The sequence below is a fragment of the Balaenoptera musculus genome, chromosome 21 (assembly GCF_009873245.2).
Source record: "Balaenoptera musculus isolate JJ_BM4_2016_0621 chromosome 21, mBalMus1.pri.v3, whole genome shotgun sequence".
Classification (NCBI taxonomy): Eukaryota; Metazoa; Chordata; class Mammalia; order Artiodactyla; family Balaenopteridae; genus Balaenoptera; species Balaenoptera musculus.
This window is the reverse complement of record NC_045805.1, coordinates 9,816,749-9,828,846: the sequence shown is the minus strand read 5'-3', so window position 1 is coordinate 9,828,846 and position 12,098 is coordinate 9,816,749. Positions and strand designations below refer to the sequence as shown.

The following is a 12,098-nucleotide window of genomic DNA, read 5'->3' as shown; positions in this document are numbered from 1 at the left end:
CTGCCAAAGCTTTATTTAAATCGGTAAGCCACTTTCCATTAAAGACACAGTTATGTCAACAGAATAGGCCCATTTTTCACTCAGCCTAATTCTTTCCAAGACAAAAATTAAAAAGTTGAGTTCTGAGGAATTAAAAAGTGTGTCACTCACCGTAGCCAGTGGGCAAGGCGATCTTCCAGGTGCAGTCCAGGTTGCTGGGGTAGGTGCCCGGGAACCCCGGGCTCAGGATCACGCCCCCCATGCTGCTCAAGGTCCCCCCGCAGGTCGCTGTAGGCCAGACAAAGGGAGTTAGTGCTGTGTGTCATCGTTTTCCAGCAAGGACAATTCACTCCCCCCGCTCTATGGGACCATGCTACCTAGAAGCAAGTCTTCAGAAACGAATTTGCACCTCATTTCAGCACATACATAATGTGATGCCCTTTAGTTATTTATGGGTCTAGTTCTCCCTCCTGAGTGTCCACTGCCTAAGGACAAAGACAGGTCTTCAGTTTATCTACTTCTGGTCCACAGAGGCTCCCAGTAAAGCTTGGTCAATTTAATGCATTTTGGTCAGGCATCCGATTGACTTTCAGGTTCTGAGTCATCATCAATACTCACACCTTTAAGTCAGGACAACTATCATTGTCCTGGGAGAGAGAGAAGGGGGTCTCGATGTTGGGTGCAATTCCTTGAGTACTTAGTTATCACTGTATGTGATCGCATTCTTTTGTTCATCTCAAAAGACAAGAACCATTGGATGGGCGTACAAACAGAGCCCCCAAAAGCTGTGTATCAATCTTTTTTCCTTTGTGATATTTAAAAAACTCCATCAATGGGCTTCTCTTATTTTACATCTGTCCAATGATCCCACCAAGATTTTCAGTATAACCCTCAAGTTTCAGCCTTCTTCCCAGGGCTCATCTGTCCACCATCATTTGGTAGCCTGACTCCTGCCTCCTGCTGGGGAAACCCCTCCAGGCCAGGCCCTTTCTTACGGTTAAACAGCATATTCAAAGAGTTTTTGGTACAATGGTACGGCTAAAGAACAAGGTGCTTTTTTTTATAAAAGAGCCAGGGATCTTGGGGTTTTAACTGGGTTTATATATCTTATTTTATACAGATTCCTGATATTTTGGTGAGACTATATGGGATTTTTACTCCAGGGCACAGGCCATGTCCCGCTGGAGGGATCCCATGATGCAGGGAATGCCAGCTTGGTGCAGGGCCCTGGCAAACGGCTTGGCTACCTTGAGGCTTGTCATGATGTTCAATTTAGTTAATATCCGTTAAGCTCTGGGAATGATGCTTGACACTCAGTAACTTGTAGAGAAGTGTTTTGCTGTAAATTGTCTTCATTAGTACTATTATTTAAAAAAATCAGGACTTGAGATTTCTAAGAACTTATCAGTAAAATAGTATCTCTTCATGGATTTCTAGTCCTAAAATCCCCCAGCTTGGATTAATCGAAAGTTAACAGCTAAAAAAACTTTCAGTCTCTCAAATAAGTCTTTGAAATTTATTGTGAGATGTTTGTGAGTTTTCCAATGAAAAAACTTTCTCTATACCTTGTAAGGAATTAGGAGCAAGCAAGTGTTATGGAAGTTGATGCATCTTTGACATCTGCTAATATATGAAACATGTAAAATAAAAGATACAATTAATTATATTTGGCTAATATAGGTAAACTATTCAAATAAAACATTTCCTCACATAATACAGAGTGTCAGCAATGACATATCATTTGATTGAATACCCACTGTGAGTTGATTTTATTTCAAAGGTTAAAATATTTGAATTCCCACGTTTAAGGGAAAGCTCCTCATTTAAAAATACACAGGGAGACGGATGTTCTATGCCCGAATCCCTGTCCCAGTGAGTCCCTCCACAGGGCGGCTGCCTTGATATCAAATACTTTTTGATATAAAATACTGTCCCTCCAACTTCACATCACTTATTGGTACTTCTCAATTTTGTTTCTGGAAGTGTGATTTTCCTGAGGCTAAAGGTGTACACGGAACCCTTCTCAGACTCTCAGACCAGCTACATTCATTCTTGCCATGAATTAATCCACTGGCTTCTGATATCCACGTGCTGTGCGTTTAGTGCCTCGAGCTAGCAGTTTTGCATCTAATCCCTGTCGGTTGGTCCAGAGACGCTGGAAAAGCTGAGGAACCACATCCAGGGGGAGAAGGTGCTTGTCCAATCCAATAATGGCATTATGATGTTATCATCATGTAACAAATGTTTGAAAGTAATTTAAAAGTGCATCTTTGAAGCTCAAAAGTGGCTCAAGGAGATCACCATTACGTTACTGATCGTCTGCACAGAGACCCAATGACGGAAGGCATGTCCATACCAATGCAAAGGGGAGACGGGTAGTTCCAACGACGAACAGTCCCTGGCATACAGGAGATGTGGGAACGGCCCTGTTCAAGAGAAAATGAGATAAAACTCACATAACTGAACATAGAGTATTTAAGGCTTAAATGTTCGTGAGAATATCTGTACTTTCTTTGGTTTTCCCTTTTTGATTTAATTACAAATGCAAAAAAATCAGAACTCATGAAATCTACTAATGTGTGTTAATGAATCTCATATTTGGAATTAAAATAGAAAATAAAATCCATAATCACTGTGTTTCTTGTCACTGAAATCAAAATCTTGTAATGTCCCCTTCAACGGTCTTTATTTCTGCCAGGATGCTTCCCTAATGCTTACAATGTTGAACTGAATTGGTCAAAGTAAGTCTTTTTTTTAATCATCAAAAGTTACAGGTTTTGGTCTGAGAGGCTGAAAATGATTAGGAAATACTAGGTATTGATCTGAAGGGCGACATGTCAAAGGTAAGTAATCTGCTCATACAAAAGTTAACTTTCACGGTTGCCTACGCTTCACGTGCAACTCACATGACCTTTACGGTTCAGCAAAAAACTGGGTCAGTTCTTCCTTTATTGGAGAAAAAGGGAGACTTAATATTCATTTTATTATCAGACAGCCTCACAGCTGTCAGATTAACGTGTCTGCGATGAAATTAATCCTCATCATTCAGGGTCTCTTTATCCTCTAAATATATAAAGTTTTCAACTTTCAACCTTCAAAAAATCTGTCCTATTATTACTCTTTTAAAAATTAAACAGCAGCAGGTTAAATTCTCAGTGTTTCGTGCTAAAATCTCTTTTAAGATGAAAGAGAAGGTAGTGAACGGGCACCTCTGTGTGCAGACTATTCATTTTTACTTTTTTCCTTATTGTGACTTGGTGGTTTTATGTGCCAGGCATACTTACCCTGTGAATTTCCATTTGCCAAACAAAATTGGCACAGAGGCAGTTGAAAAACAAATCTTTAATTCATGTTAAATAATCTCAGCCATATTGGGAACGCATCAAACAAGAATTTGCACTAAGGCAGTTATCAATGACAAACCGATTCCCCAAGCTTAGGAAGGTTTCATACTCAATTCATGTGGCACAAAACTCATTTTCTCCTACTTCCTAATATTCTTAAAAGTTGTTACAGTAAAGGAAGACTACACTTATACTTAAAGAAGACACGCAGGATAATGCTTTTCCTGCCAAATTTCATGCTCTGTAGCTCCTCATTCTCTGATCTATTACGTTATCTTTAATAAATTTCTTTCTGAATTTTGGATGAACATAAAGTACAAAAGCCTTTAAAGATATCTATGGAAGACTACCAATAAAATGGTCATTTATTACCAGTCTAGGTCACATTCTGCTATTGATTTCAGCAAAGACATTTCATATTAGTGATTCCAGCTGAAATTTTTATAATGGATCCAGAACAAGACAGGAATCTGTGTATTTATTTACTAGCTTCAAATGGGAATTTTCGTTTTTTATCTTTGAAAAGAAAAGTGAAACAAGTCTAGAGAGAAGGAAATCATTAATCATTCAGATATCCGGGACTGACATTTGATGTGTCCTGTCTCTGCCACTTTATGCCTGAATCTCACTAGGCAGATGCATTTATAGACATTTGTACGTAAACCATAAAAGGAACAATGCTTCTCATGAATAATATGTAATTTATGCATGCTGTCATTCCAAATATACTAATGTGTTAGCAAAATTCCCAATTGTTAGCAACTTTTTAAAAAGTCCAGAATCCTTTTTAACTCATGTGAATGAGAGGCAGTCACAGCTTGTAAATTCAATGCTTGAAACTGTTATAAAGAAAAAAAAATCTTAGTCTGCATTTGAAAACCAGAGCTAAGTGGCCTGACCGGACTCTACAGATGTGTGTCTGTGGGCTTTTATCTCTAAGCAGCATATTAAACAATTCACTGTAAGAAATGTCTTTACTAAATCGCCCTTTCTAGTTTCTTCTCTGAGGGCTACAGAAGTCTTCCTGATGAAAGGATGCTGACAGGAACTGCAAAGTGCTGTCATAAACGTGTAGAAAGATGAACACACGTGAGCGAGAGAAAGTGTTAACGTGCAGGGATTTGGGAGAGGAGAGAGACAACATGATATTTACATGGTTTAAGTCAATTTATAAAGAAGTAAAAAAAACCCAAAAAGCATAAAAACGGCTTGTCAGTATAGAGTAAGGTATTCCTCTAAATGAAACCCCTGGGATGTGACTTATGATTCTTTCTGCTGTAACCCGTGAAACAGGAAGTTTCTTTCTTAAAGAATCAGTTAAAATGGCCTCGACGTGCTTGGTTAAAAGCTTGTTTCCATGGAAGAAGTTTTGGCAAAGCTTCTGCAGTAACTCCTGTTCTACTTTCCAAGTCTCTGCCCAAGTTTCTGCAGAGTCAAAGCAATTACTGTGATACCCACCAAGATCTATGAACGCAGGTTGTAGGTTGTTTTGATGAAGGCGGGTTTATATGCCGATGTTTGTTTATAATAATAGCTATACTGGCTTTCGTTTGCTGAGGTGTGTTAGGTGTTTTACTGATATTTTCTCAAACTTAAGACTGAGGCTGATTTCTGCAGGTGGTCCCTCCAGATGTGCCAGCTTGTCTGCCCAGCCCCTCCTCTCAGGCACTGGCTCACTCCCCTTCTCCATTAGGGAAAGATGTGCCCCCAGTGCCACACCATGAGGCTGACTGAGAGTAACACAGGTTCTGCACGTGAAGCACTTGCGGGCAGGCCATCAGCTTCCAGCGTTCGCTGCTGCTGCTCTAACTGGTCTCAGTTCTGCAAGGTATTTACCCCAGCACCCAGAAATGGGACAATAAGCAATGCTGTCACTGCACTGCTGCATCTGTGAAACTTCTCTCTGACGAGTACTCCAGCTTTTATTTAAGTCACTTACAGAATACAACTAAACATAATGTTCTTGAAATACTATCAGCTTCAGTGCTGTAATAAACATACAGCAAAAAGTACTCTATTACCTGAATTAACTGAAGTGTAGAAACCTAAGCAGGCTTAAATATGTCTGTTGGACTTCGGAATATACATGTTTAGATTTCAGTATTCATTGTTGGTAGGGAGAATTATATGTGGATTATGCTAGAGGACACAGATAAACTGTTCTGGGAGTATGCTTATTTGTGGCTAACCCAGAAAACAAATAACAGAAACATGACTCATGTTGCTATACATTGGTTTGTAAAATGTTTATTAAAACTTTACATACACAAATTTAATAAAAAAAAAAAAGACTATAAAAACTTCTGGGGGCTTCCCTGGTGGCGCAGTGGTTGAGAATCTGCCTGCCAATGCAGGGGCCACGGGTTTGAGCCCTGGTCTGGGAGGATCCCACATGCCGCGGAGCAACTAGGCCCGTGAGCCACAATTACTGAGCCTGCGCATCTGGAGCCTGTGCTCCGCAACAAGAGAGGCCGCGATAGTGAGAGGCCCCCGCACCGCGACGAAGAGTGGCCCCCACTTGCTGCAACTAGAGAAAGCCCTCGCACAGAAACGAAGACCCAACACAGCCAAAAATAAATAAATAAATAAATAAATTTAAAAAAAAACAAAAAAAAACTTCTGCTTAACATTTCTTGAAAAGCATTTAACCCTATTATTTGAGCACCATATTTACCTGGCACACAAGTAGGCACTTGAAGATTTACTGAACTAAATCATAAGAACAGTTTGCAATGCAGGACAAGCATGGGACTCAGAGCCAACCCAATGATCGGGTTGCCAGGAGAGGACTGTTAAGGAGACCGTGTCAATGCTTTGTCCCTTAGAATTTTATCTAGTTATTGGGAGAATATACATTTTGAAATAAAAGTATTATGAAAATAATATGCTCAACCTTAAAAGGATGCTTTATCATTTAGAAGCTATTTCTGCATCATCATTACATTTACCTGTATGCATGGCTTAATATGACTACTTTGATTCACAAACTGAGTGAGAGAAACTAGATTAGGTCTCTGGGTGCAAATCTAGGGCTTTGTCTTAAGTGAGCTGGCTGAGGATTACCATGCTGAGCCCCTCTACTACCAAAAGCTCAAATAAAAAAATAAAATACCTGCAGCGTGTACCCAGGCTCGCACTGAAAGGACAGCACATCGTTCACCATGTATCGGTCTCCTGTTTTGATGCTATTGCTGGGAAGGGCTGGTTCTTGGCAAGCAGCAAGACCTACGGCTGGGGAAACGTAAAGAAAAACACAAGTTATGTAAAATGAACAATATTCTTATCATTCGAATAGCAAAATAGCGTTTTCTTATTGCTCTCCTCCTACAGAAATGAACAAAAACTCTCTCCCTTGTTTGTCTACCAAGAAGACATTAACTTACAATCAGTTATGAGCTAAATCTTAAATATTAATTTATTTCGTTTCCATTGTGTAATGAAATTTCTTTAAAGAATAAAATTTGTTACTTCCACATTTAGTGTAAAACACTCCAATTCCAACGCATACACATTTTAAAATGTCTTTAAGGAAACTGTTTCCTATTATATGCAAATCCCCATGATATGGCTCTCTTGCTTTTTGTTTTTCTAGCATAATTAGCAGTCTTTTTGAAATATTCTAAGTGTGAATCCGGGAATTCTATCCTTCTGGAAAAACATAATATGAGAACAAATATTTTATATTCAATCTCTCTCTCTCTCATTTAAAGACAACAAAAAAATTCTCATGAACAGTTTGTTCTTTAGGTAAAAAGGACCAATATTTACAGGCCCTAAAGCTGTAATCAGGCACTTTCCTAGATGGAATTGCCTTTAGTTAAGACACTAACAAAATTTTTTAAAATGCGTCATATAATATTGGAATTCAGCTTAGAATATCAGATCAATGAATGCCAAGGACCACTTAACATTGATACTTATTTGTATAAGCCCTTATCATATGAATAATCAAAATATGTAGCTGTGGTATTTTATAGAATCAAAAATGTATTTGAAATGGTGCTAAAGATTTGGTGATTGCTAATAATCTTCCATGATTCTAGTACATCTTTTTCTCACATCCCAAGTTACCAAGCACTAATAGGTTATCCAGGGTGAGAAATGGGAGAGAAGGACTTCTTCAGAGCAGACCAGCTTAAAATCCTACACGTGCCCTTGGACTGAGACTTTGGTTCTTGTTCTCTTCATTAACATGAAGGAACTAATCAGGTTAACTAACTGACTGGGACTCTGAGTAACGGGGCGGGGCTGGGGGAGGGGAAGATTGTTCTTCCAGGACGTGAAGGCAGGTCTATGCAGCCACACAACTGTGGGTCCCAGTGCACAGTGAGGACGCATGCTGCCTGCCCTGCCCTCAGGACCGGGTCCACACCTGTGGGCACCCACTGCAGCTGGCACATCCCCTCTGCTCGTGTGCATGTTCCACTGTCCCCATCAGACTTCGAGGTCAGAGATGAAATTATTAAGAATTTCCAGATGGGCAACAGCATGCATGGGATGCCTCTGAGAGCAGGAGCTGGTGTCACTCCACGCGGTGCCAACTCACGAGGCAGCCTTGGGGTCTGGACAGGCAGCACTTGGAGAAATCAAGGGCCAGGCAGTCCCTTGGAGACAAGGGACGAAGACAGTACTGCTTGCCAGTCACTCTCCTGGCTGCCTCACGTTGCTCTAATCCTCACAAGAACCTTAATGTAGACTCCGGTGTCTGACATTAAGGTCAAGGCAGACAGAGCAAAGGGAGATGGGCAGGCCGAGGTTCCCAGGTGCAGGTGTGCAGACCCACCTGCCCACCTGGGTGAGCTAACAGTCAGTTTCCTCCACTGCCTGCTTTTCAAAGTATGGTAAGTGTGGGAGCCTGTAAGAGATGCACACTGTGGGTACCCCAGAACTACTGGACCAGAATCTGCCTGTTAACACCATCCCTGGTGATTCTTATGCATTAAAGTTTGAGAATCACCAGTTTGCCTCACTTTACCCCAGAACCTGAGAAGATGAAACAGAGAGGAGTCTTTATTTCTCATCATCAGTGAGACTGTTCATTTGAGAACATCATGCTATAGAAATTACACTGGATGGGCACCAGTGTATATAAACAGGATAATTTCAAGCCATGAAACACATGGATTCTGTCTGGGATGAGCAGGTGTGAGGTGTAGCATAATGTTTTTCTAAGCTGAAATTGATGTCCCTTAAATGGCTATACACTAAAAACTATAAAACACCATATGCATTAAGTGGCGATATTTTTTATTCCTAGTACAGAATTTTAAGCCATTTGGGGCTTTTCATAGATGATAAAATTGCTAAATATGGAAAAATACCATCACTTACACCTTTAACTTTTTTTATTAATATAAATCTAATTTATCTCCCTCTCCTTTATAACTTTAGAAAATAAACTGCAACTATATTTCAATTTCACCTTTTTTTCCCCAACACAGATTGGCATGAACTCCTACTGTATATCATTTATTTTTTATTTGACCCTAAAAAAATACATTTAAAATACTTTTGCCATAAAATTTCTAACTACAATTTAGAATACTAAAAAGATAAAGATACTTTATGATTTTGAAACACATGATAAACATGCATTTTTTTTGTCCAATATTTGGAGCAGGATAAGCAGGACCTTTGTAGATATAGTTAAACTAAGTTCGAACATTTTTTTTTTCAACTTATCATTGTCCTCATTTCAACTGGCATTGTGTATGGTTTTCAAACTTCACAATTCAAAAAAAATATGTTGTTCTAACTGGACAGCTTAAAACAATAATGAATATAATAATCAAAGAGAGAGGAAAGCAGACCAAATGGAGAGATCAATAGAGTTTGGTTATTTGGCAGCTGCAAAGAAGTCGAAGAACAGATATGTAGAAACATGAGCATTAGGTACATGACAGGTCATCATAAACACTATAGGGAATATACTGGCTACTCCTTCATTTTGAAATGAAAAAATCTGTTGAGTACATTGTTCATTGTAACCAATTAAAGAACCATTCCTTTGCATAAGCACACCCTAAGACAGAAGTGTTGTTCACAATCTCTGTAAACCCATAATCCAAAAATTGTATTAAAGGTCAGACAATGTGCTGGAAAACAGGTGAAGAAAGAAATCACAACTTCACCTAGGGAGACCTGATGGGAGGATGACAACAGATGAAGTAAATGTCAAATGTCATGATCACATAGATCTAAACCTACATGTGTCACCCTGTACACTCAGACTTCTATACAACATTGTTCAATGTCCACACATCTTATTGACATCAAAGAGTAGCTGTAAAGAAAGCCCCTTTAATTAAGAAAAAGTATCCAAAGAAAAGAAACTACTTTTTTATTCATTGTCTAAGAAGTTTAGTGTATATGTGGAGCTAAAAATATTTTCTCTTACCTGTCAACTGTTGGCTGGTTCAGTCCACACAATAAATGCTATTCTATTCCTTCGATTTAATAGATCATAAGGTCTCATTAAAGCATAGGGATTGTGTGTCCAGTGTCAAGAGAAGCAATCCCATGAATTTGGGGGGGAGTAGAATTTTTAAATGTGATTGAAGTTATTATTAGTTTAAAACAGATTGTTATAACTTTAAGACGTTTTATGTAATTGCAGTTGTAACCACAACGAAAACATCTATCTAATACACAGAAAGAGAAGTTATGTCACTACAAAAAAATCAATGAGACAAAAAAAATGGAGTAAGAGGAAAATAGAGACAAAAATGCTATAAGACATACAGAAAACAAAGACACAGATTGGCAGAATGGATTAAAAAGAAGTTCCAGGCATATGCTATCTACCATTTACTCATTTTAGATCTAAGTACACGTGTAATCTAAAAGTGAAAGGATTGAAAAAGATATTTCATGCAAAAAGGAATCTAAAGAGATCAGGGATGGCCATACTTAGAATAGATTTTAAAACAAAAACTGTCACAAGAGACAAAGAAGGACATTATATAATAATAAAAGGATCAATTCACCAAGGAGATATAACAATAATAAATATATATGCACCTGACACTGGAACTGCCAAATAAGTGAAGCAAACACTGACAGACCTGAAGGGAGAAATAGACACAAACACAAGAATAGTATGAACCTTCAATATCCCACTTTCAGTTATGGATAGAACAGCCAGATAGAAGATAAGGGACAGAAGACTTGAACAACACTAAAGCCCATTTAGACCCAAGCGATATATACAGAATACTCCACCCAAAGAAGCAGAACACATATTCTTCTCTGGTGTACATGGAACATTCTCCAAGATAGGCCACATGTTAGGCCACAAAACACGTCTAAACAAATTTAAAAAAACTGAAATCACACAAAGTATTTTCATCAATCACTTTAGAATGAAACAAGAAATCAACAGCAAATAGGTGGAAATTAAAGAACTCAATCTTAAACTCAACAAACAGGTCAAAGAACAAATCACAAGAGAATTGAGCAAATATCTGGAGACATGAAAACAAAAACACAACATACAAAAACTTACGGGATGCTGTAAAAGCAGTACTAAAAGGGCAGTTTATAGCTGTTAATGCTTACATTATAAAAGAAAAATGATCTCAAATAAACACCCTAACTTTATACCTCAAGGAACTAGAAAAAGAACAAACTAAACCAAAAGTTAGCATAAGGAAGAAAATAATAAAGATTAGAGGAGAAGTCAATAAAATAGAGAATATGAAACAGTGGAAAACATCAACAAGACCAAAAGTATTTTTTTAAAAATATCAACAAAATTAACAAACCCTTAGATAGACTGAGAAAAAAGTTTTAAAAGACTCAAATAATTAAATTTAGAAATTAAAGGCATTTAAAAAAACTATGAACACTTGTACACCAATGAAATGGATAACCTAGAAGAAATGGATAAATCCCAAGAAATATACAACCTACCAAGTATCATGAAGAAATAACAATTCTGAACAGACCTATCATTAGTAAGGACGCCCAAACCCAAGGGCCTTCTTACTTCGCCCTTGTCCACACTCTGCATCCATCAGCAGACCTGTCAGTTCTACCTACCATGTGCATCTCACATCCTTGTTTCTCCTGCATCCCACCTCCTCTGAGCCACAGAACTGAGCTTCCTCTGAGCCTGTTGACAACTGCAACAACTGTTTATCCAATGAGGATACCCCCTCTCTTGTCACTGTCCAAGTGGGTCTCTACTCAACAACCTAATTGATCTGGTTGAAGGATAAATCAGATGATGTTACTTCCCTGATGGAAACTGTTCAATGTCTTCCAACTGTTCTCAGGATAAAATCCTGGGCTACAAGGGGGAGAACATTCTCTCTCTGGCTCACTCTTTCAATTTTGTTTCCTGCCTCTCTTCTGACTGTCCACAAGGCTCCCTCTAGTCTAGACATTTTTTTCTTTTTTCGGCTTCATGAGTACAATAGGTGCCTTTCTACCTGGGGTACCCCTTGATAGTTTCCTTTGACTACAATGCATTTCCCTTAAGTCTTTTTGTGGTTGAATAATGTCCATTGTTTCATCCTTCCTTCAATAAATATTGTCAATGAAAAATAGAGCACCACAGTTACTCTGCACCTCAGAATCCTGCTTATTTGCTTCAAGGTGCTTAACACAATCTATAACCATCATGGTGTTTCCTTATATATTATGCCCCCACCACTAGAATATAAATTCTGCATAAGCAGAGACCACGTATGGTTGTCTCATCATGACTCTATCTACGGAGGCTAGAGGCTAGAGCAGGCATATAACAGATGCTCCAATAAATGGGGATGAACG

At 38.6% G+C, this 12,098-nt stretch overlaps 1 protein-coding gene across 1 annotated transcript in view; it reads right to left on the bottom strand.

Moving 5' to 3' along the window:
- Window positions 1-12,098, bottom strand: part of CSMD1 (CUB and Sushi multiple domains 1) — a 1,821,542-nt gene that overhangs the window by 158,854 nt on the left and 1,650,590 nt on the right. The window contains exons 38-40 of the mRNA XM_036838958.1: window positions 6,436-6,554; window positions 2,336-2,405; window positions 151-267 (exon numbers count right to left, since the gene is read on the bottom strand). Coding sequence (XP_036694853.1) covers window positions 151-267; window positions 2,336-2,405; window positions 6,436-6,554 — 306 coding nt within the window. The remainder of the gene's footprint in view (window positions 1-150; window positions 268-2,335; window positions 2,406-6,435; window positions 6,555-12,098) is intronic.